The sequence below is a fragment of the Antedon bifida genome, chromosome 4, assembly GCF_963402885.1.
Source record: "Antedon bifida chromosome 4, ecAntBifi1.1, whole genome shotgun sequence".
NCBI lineage: Eukaryota > Metazoa > Echinodermata > Crinoidea > Comatulida > Antedonidae > Antedon > Antedon bifida.
Genome location: NC_136229.1, coordinates 28,858,423 through 28,880,221, shown reverse-complemented (window position 1 = coordinate 28,880,221; position 21,799 = coordinate 28,858,423). Strand labels below are relative to the sequence as shown.

General features: G+C 31.7%; 1 protein-coding gene across 2 annotated transcripts; it reads left to right on the top strand.

Moving 5' to 3' along the window:
• Positions 1–502: 502 nt before the first annotated feature.
• Positions 503–21,435, top strand: LOC144840465 (doublecortin domain-containing protein 2-like). 2 transcript variants are annotated; one of them, XM_078696284.1, is made up of 10 exons: positions 503–880; positions 1,692–1,758; positions 14,186–14,265; positions 14,495–14,629; positions 14,985–15,134; positions 15,552–15,591; positions 17,394–17,568; positions 18,497–18,822; positions 19,822–19,852; positions 20,473–21,435. In XM_078696284.1, the coding sequence occupies exons 1-10, from the start codon at positions 600–602 to the stop codon at positions 21,045–21,047; spliced, it is 1,860 nt and encodes a 619-aa protein (XP_078552410.1). In that variant the 5' UTR covers positions 503–599; the 3' UTR covers positions 21,048–21,435. The 2 variants fall into 2 exon arrangements, with proteins under 2 accessions (XP_078552410.1, XP_078552409.1); XM_078696283.1 differs by lacking the exon at positions 19,822–19,852.
• Positions 21,436–21,799: the final 364 nt, after the last annotated feature.

Genomic DNA, 21,799 nt, shown 5'->3' with positions numbered 1-21,799 from the left:
AAAACATTATATAATACGAAATTAAGCGCGCCTAATTTCTATCCTATTTTTTTATATAGTAATTATAATAAACGATCATTCCTAAATCTTTGTGTATTATTAATATATTAATGATTAAGAAATGTAGCCTAATACAGTAAATACAGTGCATTAAACTTGAATAAAAAAAATACTGTATCTACTGATATTATTAAAGCTGGCCTCCTTTTTTATCGATCAAGGCCTACGCAAAGCTCGTTATCAATGAATGAATCGAAAAAGAGTCAATTATTATTTTGGTTACCACATTATATGAAGTATAATATCATATAAAATAGTAAATCAAAACTAAACAGCTTCGGAAACTACTAGGCTATTGCTATACCGTATTTTTGTGTGTGGAATCACTTTAATTACGTCATCAAGTAACTTCCTCTTTTTCGTTGCTAAGCACCCAAACTTTGAAAACAATGGATTGTAAACATTGACTCTTCCCATCGTCCTTTCTCGCTGCCGCGAGTCAAAAAACCATTTTGTAAATGTTTGCACGACGTGAGAGCTAAGAAAGACAACCATGTATTAAGTTCTAAACAAGTTTATCACACTTTTTGTATAGCGTTATGGCTACAACAAAAGCAATGCCAATACAGCCGGCAATAAATATTCGTGTTTTTAAAAATGGAGACGACTTTTATACAGGAAAACGATTTGTTATTAATACGAGAACAACGAAAGATTTCGACTCCTTCCTAAATGAGGTGACATCGGGTCTACGAGCTAGTTTCGGGGCTGTTAGAAAACTTCACACGCCTGTAAATGGACATAAAATTCAAGATTTATCTTCGCTAGAAAACAATAATATTTATGTTGCTGCAGGCTCCGAAAAATTTAAAAAGAAGTCGTAAGTTTGTTTCACTTATTCCATATACTGTCTGTGCTACTAGGCTAGGCCTAAGTTTGTAAAATTTCCCTTTTTATATGATGCGTGTGCAATTCAAATAGGCTAGGCCTAGCCTAAGCCTACTCTGTACCCTCCTCTAACTAGCCTAGCTAGCTTTATTAGCCTAGGACACTCTATATATGTGGCCTCTAGTGTACCTAGCCCTAGGCTAGTACTACTCTACTAAAGCCAGTGTAGGTAGGCCTATAAATACTGAAAGTTTCCATATTGCTTGAAATAAATTTTACATACAAATTACAACACAATCCGTTATATAGCCAGCCATAAATATTCATAAGACAGTAGTCCGTGACAAGTATTAAAAAATTGTATAGGCCTAATTATTATAATTTATTATTCTAAGCATAGGCTAATAATACATTATATTACAGAAATTGTATAGAATTAATGTATAAGAATATAATTTTCTTTTAATCTTCTGACACTGTAGAAATACAATATATTATGTATGAATGATGTACGCCTATGAATATGAATATCATGATGCACCTCTGCGTCAAAAAAAGTGACTTAAGGTGACCATGACACACCCATTTTGATGCAATGTGACCATGATATTCATAATATGGTGGGTGGTAAAGTGACGGACATTGATGCACCATTGTTTATTGATATGACATACCATCTAGGTTTTTTGACACACCCCTGCGTTAATAATTATTTGTAAATAACACGCCTCTCCCGGGGGTCGTATAGTGGGTCATAAAATTGACAAGTGCATCATTCATCATTTCTTCTGTTTTTAATACAGCTATAATGAGCATCTGAGTCCACGACGACTGGCTGCTGGCACGGTAAAGGCCTTTACATTTGCTGGGGTAAGTAAGACATTTGCATTAAAAAACCTGACAGACAAGAGGAAAAATTCCCAATATTCACCACTTTTGAACTTGGATTTGTTAGATGTACAGGTCAAACTATTACCAGGGATGTAAATTCCTGAATATGATACATGGTCCGATCAGAAAGCAGACAATTTTACTTTTCTGGGGGTATTTTTTCCGAATACTGTAGGCTACAGTACAGTCAGTACAGCACTATCTTGTATGTATAATGTCCGTCATCTTGTAGGGGCGTGTGGCACAGTGTGTTGGACGTTGGATTACTGATCGTGGTTCGAATCCAACTCACGCCGCATTACTTGTGACCCTTAGGCAAGAAACTTTACTTACCGGTTAGATCAAGACACAACCTTGCGCTATTACTAGCTGCATTATTATGGGAGCATGTTTCCATACGTGTTTGATAAAAAAAAATGACTGGGGTAATAATGTGCAGTGCATTGAGAGCTTGCTTAAATGCGTTATATAAGAATGAACTATTATTATTATTACAGAATATCCTCATAATGTTTTGAATAATAATAATGGTAAAAGTAAAATAATGGCAAGACATTGTCTGAAATGAAATAATTCTAAATACATATTTAAATCCAGAATTTTATTATTTATTTTATTTTTTTATATTTTACTAGAATCTGTGGCATTTTCCCAATTCACAACAAAAAAAACATTATAGTTTGTGTCGCAAAACACAAGGTTTTGAAAGAATGGCGATGAAGTGTAATGTAATCAATAATCAATAAGATTCCATATTCAACCTAAAAATAAATAATTTTATTGCTACGACTATTAATACAATGCATTCCCTGACAGTACAGTAATGAGATGTGTACAGTGCATATGCAGTTGTCGTATTGTTGTTGAAGTACAATGAATGATAATCAGTCGTTGTAGTAGTCTTCATTAATTAAGGTTCTGTCCACTAATAGGATTCCAACATAAAAACCACTGCACAATAATCTTGAGGTCAGTGAATTTAATGATGTAACAAATTTACATTTTGAACCCGATTATGTGACTTTGAACCTTGAAAGAAGATGAGGTTTTCAGAAAGTAGTCCTATTGAGTTCACTACAGTTTTAATGTATTCTTTATTTATAATGCATCTCTTCAGTACACTGTAGTCCCACAAAACCCCAATATATTTGGTTTGATCAAGGCAATCTACAGTAACAATCAGGATGATGAGCTCCGTACTGTAGATCAAATGGTTTATCTGTGGCTGTGACACGATCAGTTCCACGCCCCTTAACAGACACCTCTCCACAGAGGATACATGTATAGTACAGAACTGTTGGTATTTGTCGCAGTCAGACAGAAAGTTCCTATCTTGCCTATGTACTGAGTTCACTACAGTTTTAATGTATTCTTTATTTATAATGCATCTCTTCAGTACACTGTAGTCCCACAAAACCCCAATATGTTTGCTTTGATCAAGGCAATCTACAGTAACAATCAGGATGATGAGCTCCGTACTGTAGATCAAATGGTTTATCTGTGGCTGTGACACGATCAGTTCCACGCCCCTTAACAGACACCTCTCCACAGAGGATACATGTATAGTACAGAACTGTTGGTATTTGTCGCAGTCAGACAGAATATCAAAGGACTTTTATGAGTTCCTATCCTGCCTATGTACTGTAGCTCAGCATTTCCTTGTAATTACTGTAATATTGCCTTGGGTTGATGATGTTGTCATGTTGTCACTCGAGCCAAATAAAGGATTTTATTTTGACAAAATTCAGCAGAAATGTGGTCGGACTATTTAATATATTTTAAGGTACAACTACAATATTATCAAATTAAAGGTTATTTGTGCTATAAAAAAAACAGACAGATACAGTACGTGACTCCAAACTAAAAAAAGTACTATAACACGTTTCTGAGCATTCATGGTCTGTCCATTAAAATCATCCTTGAGTCTATTTCGTTCCTAGCGGAATTTTCTCTTTTTTTGAGTGAACCACAAGAAAAAGCCCAACTGTTTACTGTGATTCTTTTTTTTATGGTTGGAGTCATGTTAAATTAATGTGAGTACTGTAGGTACAAATTAGGACTTTTGTTAAAAGCCTCAATAGCCTTTGCTAGTGTACAGTAGAATTGCATTAATAGGCCTATACTTGTTGCATTATTATTACAACCTGTATTTTGATTGATTGTATTCCCAATAACTAAAGAGATATGGCACTAGAGGCATGTTTATACTACAGAACATTTTGATGAAATAATAATTATTCAATTCAGATAATGTAATGATAGAAACACAATAATTTCAGTTTGTACGAGATCAGCTATCTTATTAATTACTAATTTATTTTCAAATTAGTTTTATAGTGTAAAACAGAGCTTAAGGGTCCATTTGTGATGAGATTCCACCTAACAGCCTTCTTGTGTACTGTACACAACAGATATTTATAATTTCAAAACAACATTGATGATGATTTTTTTTATAAGAAACTCAATCAAATTCATTAGTGCAATTAAATTTTATAAGAGGACTGTATCAGAATTTAAAAGTATGTTTACCTGGATTCCTAATAGGAAAAAAACACCTGTTCTAGTTACAGTATCCACAGCACATGTATCTTTACAATGTTTTACCTCCTTCAAAGTGTATCATTGTCATGCCAACCATTGATTAGCTTGATTCAAGTAGGAACATGCATGGATAAACCTAGTTTTGCTGTTTGTTAAAGCTCTGGTTTCTTTATTCGCTTGATTAAAATCAAAGACCAATATTATAACTGATATAGATTTTTAATCCAACGTTGTGCTCAAGTTGTTTGAAATCTATCAGTATTAATCAATAATCATTTATATTCATTAGTTAATCAAGCAGTTATCAATATAAGCAATATCATGTTGATTGTAAAGCAGTTGTACAGTGTTTTTCATTGATTGTCATTGAATCTGTTTTAACAAAACATCCAAATGATTAATTTTCATTTGTTAAATTATGCTATAATAATTAATAAAAGGAATCGTATCGTATACAGAAATATATTACAATTATTATTATAATTTCAGAAAATGAGGCTGTACAAATGTTACAAAAATGTAAATTTCAATTGAATGATACTTGAGACGTACTGTATTATTGATTAGTAATCTCTCCCAGGGATTATTTACAGTACTTCTCATCTGAAAAGAGTAGAAACACATTTTTTTTCAGTGCAATATTAAAGGCCTTTTTTTCTTTTTTAATGTTCACTTTTTTTCTTGTTTTTACATTTTATCTTTTAATAATCTTATTTATGGAAACTGTATTATGGTAAACTACACTCCGTATAATATAAACTTTGTTAGTCTGTTAGTGTATAGTTCAGAGTACAGTACTTTTAGTGAATTTTTGACAATGTTTATTAATTGTAGAAAATAAAAATAAATTTTGACTGGACATTTTGTAATGAGTGGAATGCAAGATAACTAGAGAAATGATTGCAGTTAACTGGAATACCAATATTAGCGACCATGCCAATGTCATTTAAATATTTCATTTAATTTAAACAAATGTACCATACAGTACAAAGTCAAATTTATATTACTGAACTGTATACTAAATTCATTTTGTTTTCCTACTTCGTCAATTGCAAATAAAATAGTATGTCATAAATTATAATAACCAAACTTGACATACTGTACAGTTAATTAAAGAAACTCAATTACTGAAAAAATGACAAATCTGCGAGTACTGTATCAATAAATAAAAATAAATATAAAGAAACTTCAAAATGGTTTTACTATCGATTATTATTATTAGGAAGGAATGTCAATGTTATCGACACAGTTTACAGGAGCGATGTTATTAATATTAGCCAAGTTAAGAAAATAATGGAAGATAACTCGCACCCATTTGAATGATAAATATGTTGTTAATAAATCAGGTAGAAGAATTCGTCCTTTAATGTGCAATACCACTCAATGTAGGAAATCATTTGTCCACAACTCTATTCATGTTTCCAACACAACATTCCAAAGATAGTTTGTTTACTTGTTTACTACTGTATATAGTTTTAATGTATTGTATTGATATTTTTAATGTTTTATATATTGTATGTGTTTTTAAGCATCAAGGAAAACCAATTTCATGTTCGCCTTGTTGTGTTCATGACAATAAAGATTTATCTTACCTTATCTTATTTCCGTATATTAAAAAGAAAGCCAGTGTCATAGAAACCGATTTGATGTGTCCAAAGTAAGAATTGAATTGTCTTGGTTCATGTTGTTGATGTTTTGGTTGTTATGCTAACTGTACATCTGTATTTGCATAAAAATTCCCTAAAAAGCAGATGAATTATCAAAATATTATGAAAGTATTTGCTGTACACAGGATACACAGCAGAAATTGAGTTGACATTAATATCCAATTTATTTTATTGCGATTGCTTTTTCATGAGCAAAGCATGTTCATGTTTCATAATTTATCACAGATATTTTTGTATTAACATATTGTAGTATGATCCTGCAAGAGTTAAAGGGGGATTCTGGGTTTAAAATTGCTTTTAAATATCGTTTATTTATTAAATAAAAAATATTATAACAATATAGACATGTCAGAATGAAGAAGTAATAACAAGTAATTAAAAAATTAAATTTCATATACATTTTAGGGTAAATTCATGGAAAGTCTGTTTTTCAGCAGCTTAGGGAAGCTCATTAATATTCATGAGATATTCACAAAATCACGTCATCAGTGGATTCCAAACTCGCGACGTCATGTACGTTGTGTTTGTCAACTAATTTACATCTCTCTCCCCTGTCAAACCACGACCACCCGATCATTGTGAAATACATTTTTTGTAGATTTTCTAAGCTAGGCCTAAAGTGTAATAATAACAGTAGTAGCATATATTTATTTGACATTTAATGAAATACAAAATTTAGTACAGATTACTCCATGGTACAGATTATATATAGATTGTATACAGTTATACTATTTTTATACCTCGAATAGTTCAGATCGTATTATCGGCTTCAAGTACTAGGCTAGGCCTAGCCTAAATCATTTTTTGTCATGGGTGAGAGCCATTCTGACTAGGGATTCCATGCCACGATGGCTACCCTACGTTTTAAAACATTGGGGCCCATCATGGGCCTAGCTAGCCTACTACTAAACGATTGGCCCATAAATAACAAAACTCAGTGGATCCAAACCCATCCTATCAACCAAACTCCTAAACAATCTAAACCTAAAACGTTCTACAAAATCTGCTGTAAATATTGAGGCAAAACAAGGTCCGATCGCCGTCCGCACATATGGTGTCCCGATCGTCTAAGTAGGCCTAAAATAGGCCTAGTTTACTCTCCAAAAAAGCGGATACTGCATCAAGCAAGTAGACCAGGTAGTAGGAAGGAGACCTGGCCGATCCGGCCCAGTTAAAAATTGAGCTAGCTAGTGTAGTAGACCCTATGCGAATTGATACTACCAGGCCTTTTACTATAGGCTACACTTGTTAAAATTAGCAATAGGCTACTTATGTTTACAAATATTCCAACTCTCTCATTCGAGCTATGTTATCTATACCATTCCGGTAGGTCGAGTCGACCTTCAATCAAATACTGTACATCGTTTATGTTGTGATTATAAACGGGGTATACTCGACCCGACCAGTTTGGTATTGTATACTGTATCTGCTTATCACGTGACGATGCCAAGCATGGGCAGAGAGAGCATGTGTATCATCGTCTCGCTCTCCTCGCTCAGCAGGAATGTATACGTTACGCTTCATTGATTTTGAAGGCTTTCCCTAAGTCAGTGCGAAAATCGGCAAACGTAAAGTGCAAACATATCTAAGTTTTCACTGTTTTGATAAATTTTCATAGAAAATTGACTTCATAAATGGGAAGACCGACTAAAATTACATCAGATAAGTATAATTTTACAAAAGTAATTGATATGGTTAATGATAACGAGTCGTCGGAAGATTGACCATTTCACGAATTTCCTATTCTGTAACACAGTGTCATATCGCCGTAGCTGCACTTGTAATCTGGCCTCATTTCACAGCCTTCGTTCTGCTTCACTGGGCGCTTATATAAATTGAAACTTTTACCGTTCAAGAGACAAACAAATATATTTTACATTTTTTACTATTCATTTTAAACCCGGAACCCCCCTTTAATGTACTAATTCATAAATACAATAGATAATTGCTTCATATAACTTGACTCAGCATACACATTTGTATTGCATAGCTTGTTGTTCGACGGGTATCATACAGTATTTCTTATGTTTAGTAGGCCTACAGTACAGTCACTGCTATGACCTCTCTGTGACCTGATTGAAATTTATATAAATATAGCTGAATTACTGAACGTGGTTGCACAATATTTAGGTAGTCGCACAGAATTTGGTCTAATTAAAAAACACACTTTTCATTCAAAAATACATGGCTATTAAAAGGGAAATTCAAAAGTGCCCCAGATCGAACCAGATGAGGGGCTAGAGCAGACAAAGTTTAGCCTGGTGCTATGCTATGAAGGTACAGTAGTATAACTTGTTTCATTGGTGTTTAATTTGTATTCTACCAAATCAAACACCATAAAACTATCTTATTATACCTATTATTTATTCTAAATCTTAAAGAGGAACTGTGGCCGCATTGATTTTAAAGGTACCAAAAGCTAGTTTGTTTTCCATCTAAAGTAATTTAAATAGCCTCAAAGCATGTCAATTGTAAAGTTAATATTTACAGTTAGTTTAAATACAGTATCTATTACATGAAAGGCAAATTGTTTGTGAAAAGCCACTATTGTAATGTGTAAATAAGTGTACTGTAACTACTGTATGATGTGGAACAATTACATGTATACAATAGGCTACACTAACCGGCACTGTGTACTTTGACAACAGTCTCATTGGTCATACAGTACAAAATTGACCACAGTGTTAATTATTATTTTAAGGACAAATAATTTAATTTGTAACATGTAATTTCTATCACTGGATATATTAACATTTGACAAACATTTAAAGATAAATATAGTCAAAGACGCTAGTTATAACTTGAACATTTTAATGTGCTATCGCCTGTTTCATAAGGAGTACAGGAGTAGTAGGCCTACCTCAATATCATTTAAATGATATCTGAAATTGCATATATACTGTAATGTATGTTGCAATTATTAGAAATCTCAACTAATGGCATATTTTACAGTTTTCATTTAGTATATTGATATCACATCAGTTGTAATTATAGTAATCTCAACTTAATGAGACATTTAAGTGTAATCAGACTAGGTAGGCTAGATGTACTGCGATTAGTTTGTATTTCCATGGATACTATCATGTAAATATTAACATAACCTCCCGATAGATAAAGTTATGACAACATAATGTAATAAGTCACTAGTCAAATTAGTTGCCATATCATTATGAAAATGTACAAGTCTGAAATTGACTGGCAGCAAATTTTGAAAAAAAAAAGGATATTACCTGTCAAACTGATTGATTTTTGTCTTCTTGATTTTTAGTACCATAACCAACCTTTATTAATAAAAAAATTATATGTTCTGTAAAAATATCCAATTACTATCAATTTGTAAATTACAATGAAAAATAGAATTTTAACAATTAGAAATAATGTACTGAGTGTAAAACCTTGAAAAAAACCCAACTCTAATAAATAATTATCAACAAAGTTAATAAATAATACTAAAATATTAGTATTTAATTTATAAACATATGAAAATGTACTTTGATCTTGCAATGTTCTTTTTTATAGACATTTTCTGCATTAGAAATTAAGTGTATTTATTTTGTATAACCTATTCAGTTTTATTACTTAATAAAGTTTATCTAAAAAGTATTGGCTATTCACTAGCTGTTGAGTTGTTTACTGTTGCTAGGTCACAACATCACATGGTGTATTGGTTGCTGTTGCTGTATAGTGACTCAACAGCTTAAAATACCTGATTTAAATCACACTGTAAAATATTATTTGCTATGTACAGTACTATTACATTCATTTCTTAATACAGCAATATCTAGTTTTTATTTTTTGTTTTAAATATTAATTTTGTTTTTCTTTGGTGGTAGTATTTTTTTTTAAAGACGAATAGTCTATGATATTTGTTTTTCTTAATAATTGAAAAAATAATTAACAATAATACTACTCCAAAAGATAAACAGCAATCTACATTTACATACAGTAATCCCACCATATTTTAGACCTAGGCATCTGGGACTTGTACTAGTCATTATATGATGATATAAATTTTAATAAATAAATAAAAAAATAAATGTGTAACTGTAATTCTTGATTGTATTGATATAGAAATACAAAACACAAAATTTATAGCATAAAGAAAATACCAATGTTTCGTTTGTATTTAATACATTAATACATTTAATACATAGTGTAGTTTGTGCTTAACTTAAAACAAAATTTGAATACTAATTTTGTTGATATATATTTTCTGTAGAAATAGAAGTGTTGCAGAGTAATATTAATTCTACAGGTTCAACCTTAAAATTGATTAACAATTTAGCCATTTGGCTTTTGTTCAAGAAAGCTGTTTACACTTTAGAAATGACAAGAAGTTCATTATTAAGATTAAATCAACATCTCATCTATCAATAATTTTCTCTGTGCAGGTGACAATTATCGCGTTGTCATAGTGCTCAAATAATAACAAATTCGCCATCAAATAATAGGTGACTTTTTGTTAATCTAAAATAACAGATTTTCTTTTATAATTAATATGTTTGAGAAAAAAAAAGATTTCTCATTTATAAAACTTAAGATATTGTGGATTGTATCACATTCGAAATTGAGTTCATATTTATTTATAATAAGGCCAGGTGCGGGCAAAAAATTTCTATTGATCATACATTTCAATAATTATCGATCTATAGTTTCCCCTATGTTTCATAATTTTTGGGATTTTATTTATTTTACACGAGCTTGTTAAAAAAAGGCACTTTCTTATCAGTGGGGGGATAGTTCAAATTACACAGTAAAATCTCTGTTCTTTTGTACACAAATTATGTAAATAGAGAGGCATTTTAAGAAGCTATGAAAAATAAACAGTGTGGTAAAAAATGTTATCAGATGACTAAATATAGGTAATATAACTTGAATTTTACATTTCTGGTATTTTTATTCAACTTCAGATTTTTATTTTCATGCTATAGCAAAAATTATCCACCGTATATCCACCATCTTTTTTCACCTTCTAGGGAGTCACCAGACATGTTTACATTAGGTTAAACTACCTAACTACTGAAAAAAGGTCTTCCTGGTTTTTATAGCAGAATTTTGCCAAATTTTGTATTTGACCATATTAAGGGAAATTCATGTTTTTTCGTCTTGATTTCTGTTACAAATATTTTGATTTATGTACAATTAACCACATATTATATTTAAAATTCATGCCTGTACCTGAGCTTTAAGTCAGTGTATTGTTGTTGTCTGGACACATTGATCAGTACATATTTTTTAGTTTTAGAAGTTTTTTATTTCTCTTTTCATTTTTTTTTCAATATTAATGTTGATGACTGCAAGTCTAAGAAAATTATTCCTTTTTTTTCTTATTCTTAAGATTTTTCTTGGTTTTTGTAAGTTCATTAAGACATCTGTAATAACATTAATAATCACTCAATCAACTTTTCCATACTTTGGCTTTCAATTCTAGAAAAGCCAACCTGATGAAACATTGAGTTAAAATAAACTGTGCTGTATGTACAGTAGATTGTATAGAACTAACTGAAAAGTGTAGAGCATCATGATGTCCTGACACTCTGGTTTTAGTAGGCTGCATTCTGGGTCCTTCATTACCAGTTTCTGAGGACTAATTTATATTTTGCGTAATGCTTCTTTCTTAAATGCATTGTGCTGGTATTCCTGCTGTTCTGCTTGCGACACAAGTCTATGGCTGTGTTAGCAGCAATTTTCCACAAAACACAAGTACAGTATTTTGTGTACTATTTAAATCGTATTTCATTATACTGAAGTAAAACTGTATTCACTCTGTATAGTACTCTAAAAAACTTATTTCTCCATGGAGTACATAAACAATCCTCCATGGTTTTTAACACTGTTTTCCCATCAAGATTTGACGAACTAAATTGGCTCCAACCGGTATTAAAAATGGTGTTATATACATAAAATAAATAGTTTTCTATTAGTGGTAGGTTAGGCCTACAGTAGCTATTAAAAACATCATATTGACCAAGAGCAATCGAACGAAGGCTATATTTTGTCAATTGATAGACAAAGTAAAATTATCATTTGACTTTTTTGTATTTAGTAGATTTCTGTAGTAAATGTACAATAAATCCAAAGGCAAATAACTAAAAAAAATTGATAATGATGTGGATATCAATCAATAATTCTGTTCTTTTCTTAATTGTCCAGAATTGATTTCTATATTTGGAGAATACTCGTAACTGTAACACAAAGACCCTAAGTCTGAAGGGAAGAATCAGTCAATGTCATTTCATAGAATAGAAGTAAACAGTACAATATCTTAGATTCTTCCAGTAGTGTTATTTGACTTCCTCTATTGTTGTATGGTACTGTAATATCTGTACTGTATTGAAAAGCTTGACAATTGTCATACACAACTTACTGTAGTTGTATTGTTGTATTCAAACCATCTCTAGTGTATCATGTAAATTAGTGTAATGAAGGCTATTGCACAGTTCTAAAAAACTTGTCCCTAAAATTTCTTTAAAACATTAAAAAATGATATTATAATGCCAGATTGTTTTTTTTCTGTTTAGAGGTTCTTAATTATACTGTGTAAACTCTGAAAATCATGTAAATTCTGTTTTCATTTTTCTCATACTACTACTATAGTGTAACACTAATTATAATGTACTGATTTGAAGATGGAGCTAATTTAAAAAAGTATTACGTAACTAATGGTTTTGTACCAACCTCAGCAGCTATTATCAGGCTGAGTTAAATACCTAATTTATTGCATTTTCCATTATTAAAACAATTATTTTGTCCTGTGCTTACTGTAAATCCTCATGCTACTACACATCATTTGTTTTGGACATGACTTTAAAGAAACATGGTATGTATGTTGCTTATTCTTATACTGTACATTATAATGTTATACTATAGTATTACTTTACATACTCTATTAAAAAAAAGTATCAGTTTTATTTTCTTTACTTATTATTCACGTTCACCTGTCACCATAAGGTTTTAAACAACTTTTAAATAAATAGATTTAAACTTTATTCCCAGTAGGGAAACTCATTGACTTTATCAACTATTAAAGACAGTGTCTTAGTGTCTCATAATTAATTACAATATAAAAGCAAATAGTTGAAAATACCAAAACACATAAAATTATCTACAGCATGTCATTTACTGTAATGATGATTATTAAATGCATGCAAGCAGAATGACAGTTGTAATGTAACTATTGTGTTATACAGTATGTAAATGAATAACTAGTTTAGACATAATTTTGAATATTTTATATCTAATATTAATTTATTTTAGAAAGCATTTGCATTTGCAAAGCATAAAACAAGCTTTCGTTTGAAGACGGTAATTTGACAGACCCAGCAGAAGGCCAATAGTTATTGTCTATCATGTTTTAGCTACAGATTAGAATCTGCATTTAATATCTAATAATAATATACTATACTATTTTTGTAAATGGTTTACTTTGAGTTATTGTATAGTTATCAAATCCTATTTTTCATCATCACGTTTAACTGAAAACAGATCTAGACACACTCTAATGAGGTTGTGTTTGAAATTAGCATTTTGTTCTATAATGCATACAATGAGAACCTTAATGTAAAATGCTTGAAGGGGTTTAAAATCCATAAACCGATGAATATTATTTTGCAATAGATCGTGTGAGTTTTAGTAAATTAGAAAATTGTTGATGTTATGCCTTTTGCAATGAACATGATTCAACTGAGAGATAAAGTTGAGTGCTAAAGATAGATCAAACTGAATCAAATAATCGTTCAAAATATTTATTGTAGGGGTTGATTCACATGTCAATCCCACAAACTAAACAAAAGAGCGGTCGTTTTCTGTTACAAGAATCTGGCACAATTTATCAAGTTGAATTAAACATTTATCTTTAACTATAACCAATGAAGTGGGTGACAGTACAGTATGTAAAGCGCCGCTGATTATGAGCTTATAAAAATGTGTGCTATATAATGTTAATAATATAAACTGTACTGTAATATTAGATTCATAAGTACATACCATAGCAAAGAATTTATAGAAATACTGTATTCCTTTCTCTATTGCAGTGTGCAAACAGCTTTTACAATGTCACTTACTTTACTAAATTTAAATTTAATTATTGTAAATTAGATTTTTATACAAATTATTGTCAGTCTGTGACACCCAAGTATACTGAATTTTCTTTGCATGCTTTCATCGTCGTTTTTATTATAATTTGTCTTCTCTTGCAGCCTATACAACCAGTAACACATAGTAAGATACGAAGATCTGCTAGGATTCGACATATATCGGTGGGAACAAAAACCATATTGTAAGTATTCATATTTTAAACAATTTTTTTGTCAGTTTCTTCCTTATAAAACAAACTTTAATAAATATTCTTAGTAAAGAAATATATTTTTCCTACATGAGTAAGTCTACAGTGATGGCTTTTACTAGAAACATTCACACGTACAATATAGGAAATTTAGTACATTTCAAATTGAAGCCACAGTATCACTAGATTTATATATTTTTTTCTTCCTTTTTTTTTTTTTTAGTGTTTATAGAAATGGCGACGACAAAGAGCTGCCTATGCGATTGCTTCTTCGTTATAGGTCTTTACAAAATTTTGAGACTGTATTGACAGAGATAAATGTAAAAGTCAACTTGTTAAATGGAGTTGCTATAAGGAGGTATGAGAGTAAAAATTGGTATTCTGCATTTGAGTGAAATTGACAAATTACTATAAGCCCAAAATGTTTGCAGCCCTAAATTTTCGCGTTTCTTTTATTTTTTATTCCAACTATTTTGTGACCTGTTATTTTCAGGCCGACAGGAGATGCCCTTAATTGTTTTGGATGTTGTTCAATTGTGAAAGTCACAAAATTAGGCCTTGGAAAATGTTGGGCTTTACATAAAAATACACATAGTTACAGTAGATAAACAGACAAACTGTACAATGATAATATGAAATACAATATTTAATCAATTATTATCTGCTTGATCCAAGTTGATAATTCCTATCATGTGTTCACACTTTATACATAGGCTGTACAAGATGAATGGTGAACGAGTTTTAGATTGTTCTCAAATTGATTCAGACGGTAAATATGTAGCTGCAGGGACTGAACGCTTCAAGAAGGTTGCATACGGCCAATGGGAACCATCCACCATGCTGTCACCTAGACATGTCAAGAAGTAAGTGATCCAGGCTGCTACAGGCTTATGCTAAATGTTTGGTTGATGAGCTTCACTAGCATATGGATAAATCTTGAACGTATTGAACTCTAACTTTATAATGTCGATATATGTCGGAAAGATTTTCAAGTCGAGTTAATCTCACCAAAGAACTTTTTTTTTAAACAAGTTCTACTATTCTCAGATGTACTTTACAGAATAATTGGCCAATCATTCTAAAATATCCCAATTATATTATCCCAAAAAGACATTTAAAATGTCAGATAATGAATATATTTTAATCTTTTTAAACATGTTGGCAACAAAATAGATGCTGTTCAAGTAAAGAAATACCATCATGGATTGTAGCTAATGGAATATAATTCAAGACAATGTCAACTGATCAATTTATGCTCATTTTCTTTTATATATTTTCAGACCTTTGCCACCTATCAAAGCCAGGCCTCCACCACGAAAGGTAATTATTGTGAATGCTTGTGTGACAGGACTAGTGTGATACAGTTGTATTACTTTGGCTACACAACATTATCAAATAATTTATGAGTGAAATGGATAGCATATTTTCATAAGTTCAAAGATCTTTCAATGCACTAGGGCTAGGAATGCATATAACAACGAATGTGGTTGAGGAATAGATAGTGGATGACAACATACAGTAGGTGACTCACAACATTTTGGCAAAATGTACCTATTATTTTGAGAATGGGAAGTTTTCCACTCAGAATCATCTGTTTGTCTTGGGTAGACATTGCATGCACTTTTATAATTGTTTCCATGACTCTCCTTTGGTAGCTTCGTTTATTTTTGTATAAAAATTACCCACTTCAGAATAGTACTTGTATATTTAAAGTTATGTTTTTATTTTTACTTGCAAAGCAAGCAGTATAAAGTGTTCACAGGATTTAGAACACTATAAAATTTGTAAAAAAAATGCTATTGATTAGTTACAATACATACAACACCCACCAACTAATGACAATCTATAAAATACAGTATTAGTTGCTTTAGTAACAAGGAGTTAAACAATCTTTTTAATCAAATTAAGCGTATTGTTAATTACACTTACAGTGCGCTTGTACTGTCGTACATAATTGCCTGCTTTTCCAAAATTAAATATGAAATGCAGGATTAAAAAATTATTGTATTTTGTAGGAAAAAATGATAAAGTACAAAATGTCAAATATGTTATTGCTTGGCGTATCGCCAAGGACTTAATTACACCATATCAATTGCCATGGATTTCTACAAAAACAGAACATTATTCATTTATGTTGTATTGGATACCTTAACAAATATATTTGAAAGAGCTACATTATTTGAGATGATTGCATAATATTTATTTTTATGTTTATCTGGGGTTTTAAAGACAAGCTAGCGCTAGGCAACAATGATTGTATGGTAGTTCATAGATATTAGGGAGGTTTCGCAACCTTACGAATACGATAACGAAAACGGATACGTCACACATTTGTGAAACTTTTGAGCTGATCTCCATTTCATATTCGTAAAGCGTATTCGTGTTGACGAATATCACCAGTCATATTCGTAACTACAAAACGAGTATAGTTTTGATCTATTTTGCACATTTTGCATTTGAATCAGGAATGATTCATGATTATAATATAATTATAGATTTATTGAAAGTAATTTACTAAAGTAATTTACTAAAATGCCAGGTCAATTTTGATTAATAGCAGTTTTTAAAGTCTTCACTCGCTTTGATGTTACTCTAGGCCTAGGCAGCCAAGAACCAAGCAACACGTACCTGCGCTTCGCTCATATTTACCGCAGTCATATTTTGGATGGCACCCTCAATATTTCGTTGCCATGCGAAACAGATTTTTACTGGCTTACGAAAACGAATACGTGTGCGTGACGTATCCGTTTTCGTTATCGTATTCGTAAGATTGCGAAACCTCTCTATTATCGATAACAGTTTGATATTATGTTTTGTGCACAATTATAAAAATAATTATACACACCTCATATTTTAAAATAAACCTTTAAGAGGCAAACAAAATGGAATATAAGTAGTTTATTGAAATGGCAGATCTTGTGTTTAATTACAGTTTTATTTCTATGATTTTTCTTATTAAATAATGTATGGCCTGTTTATTTATTGCCCATCGACGAAAGTAAGAGTAGCGCTTTTACAGTGGAAATAGATTGTATGTAGTTTAACATAGTCAAAAATTAATATCAAGGATGAAAAAAATTATCTCTTATTTTTTACATTTGCTTGCTTTTGATTTTTTTCAGTCTTCCCCTCCTGCAAAGCCCAAGCCTGCAACAGTTCGGAAACAAAAGACCGAAAAGAAGAAGAAACGACCTGAAAAGTCAGCAGAGCAGAAAGAAGCAGAAAGTGTATTCCACCACAAGCCAACAACAGTGAAAAGAAGTAGAGAGAAGGAGCATCCTAATTATGATGCTGATGGTATTCAACTTTATTCAATTATATTTGCAACTATTTTCATAGATTTAATAGCTGAAGGCTAGATAAGCAATTCCAACAGAAACAAAGCTGAAAATCATCCAACTGATGAATGTTCAACACTGTGGCTGCTGCAAATATTTAGCCTACACGAATCTATCACAATGCGGGGCAGCTTGGCACAAATCACATGATCACAACACATTCTAAAGCAATACTTGTATAGTGATGTAACAGATATGAACGCTTCTGTTTCTGGTTGAACCAAGGCATTAAAAGACCAAACTTGCTAGTTTTATTATACACAGCACATGATTGTATATTTATTATATATTAATTAATTAGAGCCTTAATTAGATCATTATTTGTAGATTTACATTGAAACTAAATAAAATATTAGCCTAGCATACCAAACTCAATCATCTGCACCAGTTATCATGACATTACATATAATATTATTTTTTGCCCATTTGGCCTTTCATACAATTAAAGTCGAAACAGTGTAAATGTTGAGAGCATCCAATAGCTATTTCTTTTTCCCATTAGAACATGCAAGTATGCAAAAGAAATGTCATAGCTATAATAAAATAAATATGATAGTACTCTGATGACAACTCAATTGTCAACAGTCTGTTTTGTAGAAATGTTGACATGTTGCAGGCGACAAACTATTTGATCCCCATTGTATTTTTAGAAATGAATGTCTGATTGACTAATACAGTTGATATATTGTATGTCATCAGAATGGCACTGCTTGTAACCCAAGACAAAGTCTTTACTATATTATAATCTTACCTAAATTGTTTATAATATTTACAATATCATTTACTCTATATCTCTGTTTATTGTGGTGTTTATTTTTTTTTTTTAATAATTAGTTAAAAACAAAGAAGATATTATTTATAACAGATTTGTGTTCGCTCTCTTTTAGATCCTAATGCAGTTTTCCGAGCGAAGGAAGGGAATTCAGAGACAGAAGGTGCAAGAGAGATTGAAGACACCAGAGAGACAGCAATCGATCTTCCAATTGATCAGATAGCAGCTGAAGAAGTCGATGAAGACATTGGTGGAGAGGACCTGCCTATGAAACAGGAATCCAAATCACCTGAACCATATGTGAGAGACTCACCAAAACGAGAAAGTCCATCACCTACCAGACAGCAGCGACCAGTGTCTGATGAGGTGCCAGAAGTCACAAAGGAGGTTCCAGATTATTATGCCGAGGAGAAACCAAAGTCGCATTCACCAGACGATAAGGTAAACTAAAATAATTAAATTGTATCATTCTATCATGAAATGAATATTCATGTCAGTTAATTTGCATGTAACATCATCCGCAGCTTTCGTAATCAAATTAACATAGATTTATAGTGCTTGCCTTCATATAGTGCTTACCTTCGTTCTGTGTCACATCACTAAGTAAGGTATTACACAAATAGAGAGTATACTCCAACTCCAATCACAGCTCAAAAAGCAAGCCACCATGGAGAGGTTCAATAAGTCTACATTACAGCTTGTTAAGCCTATGAACACGAGTGTTTTAAAAATTTTGATTGCCATAAAACAATAAGAATAATTTGTTGAAAGTTTTATGGTATTTTATTTGAAAAATATGTGGTTTTCATAATATTGTTTAATTAATGATATGTGGACTGGTATCCCTGTCCTATTCGCATTATATTTTTTCCTATGAGAAATCATGAATAATTCATTACCTTAATTATTTTCTATTATAAAGAATGAATTACAAGATAGCTGATCTACTTCCTAAATATACTAAACCTAACCCTCTAAATAATCTCTCTCGACTATTTAAAAAAAACATGTCCTTGATAGACCTCGAACCGAGGGCTCCAGTGTAATAGGTTAAAGACTAGACGTAACAATTCGGTTGGCAAACGCTGTTTAAAAAAATTATTCAATCTCTCTCCGTGCTTATATAGCACCCTCTATAATGTCACATATTATGTCATAATTATTGTAATGAATTATTCATGATTTCTGCCTTAGTCTCATAGGGAAAAAAATAATGTTCGCATCACTTTTGTCACCTATTCTACTCTCTAGTTGTATATTACCTCTATGCATGTAGCCTAAGCAAAATGGCTTATTCAGGAAAGAATGTGTATCACAATAATGAGCAATCGACTAGTTTTGCATTGATGCCCTTGCTTTATTTAACCATTTTAACCATTATTAGCATTTGCAATAATATGCTATTTTCATTTCATCTGTTTTGTCTCTTTGCATTCATAGCCTGCATCTTTTATAATGGATGATGATATCGGTGAGTTTAATATGTAGCTTACTAACATTTCAAAATACTTTTTGCATCAATATACTGTGCGATAAAAACCTACTAATTAGGCTTAAAAAAAAGAGATTGTTTGGCATCTAGCCGCCTATATATAGGGGAAAAAATGTTGGCAAAGTTTTTTTTAAATACCTCCTGTGATTATTATTTGAAAGAAAAATATTTTACAAAGATGAAAAAAATAAACTAAATTGTTCCTGTGGTGGCAAAAAATCTTTTTTACACTTTATCTAAACTTTAGAAAGAATAAATGTATACATAATCTTAACACACAAGGATGTAAATTTCTTGATTATTGACAAACTGATCCACAGCATGGATAAGACATTATCATCCTGGTGTAAGTAGGATATACACCAAAATCAGGCTGGAGAGTGTATGTTCAGCCTCAACTTTATTGTTGTTACACTTTTTTGGTCTATTATCTATATCTTATTGACCAGAACCAACTACTGTGTAATGTGCATGTGATATTCATAGTGTTATATTATATTTTTTATATTGGTTATTCACAAAAGATGTGTGGTCATAACCTGTCTCTTGCAACAAACTGATCTGAGCTTTAATATTCAAAATCATATATTTATTTTCAGGAAATGAAGCAAATACAAACAACAATTCAGGAAATGAAGACAGCACAAGCTACATCGGGGAAAACCCAAAAGGGAAAGACAACACAGAATCAAACCAGTTTGAAGAAGAAACCTTTAATGAAAGAACCTCCAAAAGCATCAGTCCAACCCAAGATGTCAACGGTGAAAACCCCATCACCCAAAGTACTAACCCCACCACCGAAAGAACTGAGTCCCCAAGAGAGGAAGTCATCCCCACCACCCAAGGTACTAACCCCACCACCGAAAGAGCTGAGTCCCCAAGAGAGGAAGTTATCAACGCCACCCAAGTCAGCAAGTCCCCAGATGAAGATCTCGCCAACCATGACAAAGAATCCCCAGACCAGGACTCCAACTCCCTCCCAGAGGACAACAACTCCTCTGACAAAGATACCCACACCCCCACCGAACACGAGTCCACATCCCAGGGTGACGACACAAACCGAAAAGACGACAACCCCATCGAACGGGCCGCTAGCAACTCCTCAATCAGACAAGACTCAAGAACCGAGCGGGAGCAACCAACCGGACAAGGAATCGACCAAGTTGTCTACTAAGCCTGTTCAAAGTGAAACTTATGACTTTGATGTTACAAAACCTTCAAATGATATACAAAATGGAGAATTAACTAAGACGCAAGATGAGGATAATAAAGCTTAATTATTATAGGTTATTTTGATAAATGTTTTAAATCTCAATAATAGCAGAATAATACTGCATTGTAAATTGTGAATATAATTGTAAATAAGAGATATGAGGTTCAAGTTCAATTGTCTATGTTTTTATTGGAATTTTAATGTATTTTAAAGATGTATTGTTCTCTACAAAGTTTACTTGATTAGTTTGATTGTTAAAGCTTAGTTCCCACTAGGATGCAAGGACATAAGTGCAACTTCACCAATTACGAGGGATCATCATTAATCATGTCCTAGTGGGAACCAAGTTTTAATAAGTATAAAAGTTTATCAAGTTAAAGTTGTGTAAAATTGTTTACCTCAAATTCTGTATAGTATGGCTTTTATTTACCATATTTATTTTTTTTTTTTTTGTCTTTTTGGCTAAAGTGCTTTTTTTCCTCCCACATAAATTTTTTTTTTTTTATAATTTTAGTTTCTGATACTGTAACCCTTTTCAATATATTTTTATACCTGTACTTTGTACATCTTGTGTGTCCACATTTTAGAACAAGCTCTTTGCTGCTCCTCTTTACCTGCGAAAATGCTTTTTTTATCCCACCTAATTAATTATGGTTTTTTTTATATTTATATATATAAGTATTTTAATCTGTGCTTGTACTGGTTACTTACAG

Excerpts from the sequence above, each read along its gene's own strand:
- LOC144840465 (XM_078696283.1), top strand. The coding sequence starts at position 600 with ATGGCTACAACAAAAGCAATGCCAATACAGCCGGCAATAAATATTCGT. Across the intron at positions 1,759-14,185 it reads AGGCCTTTACATTTGCTGGG|CCTATACAACCAGTAACACA; the intron begins GTAAGTAAGACA and ends CTTCTCTTGCAG. Across the intron at positions 15,592-17,393 it reads CCAGGCCTCCACCACGAAAG|TCTTCCCCTCCTGCAAAGCC; the intron begins GTAATTATTGTG and ends GATTTTTTTCAG.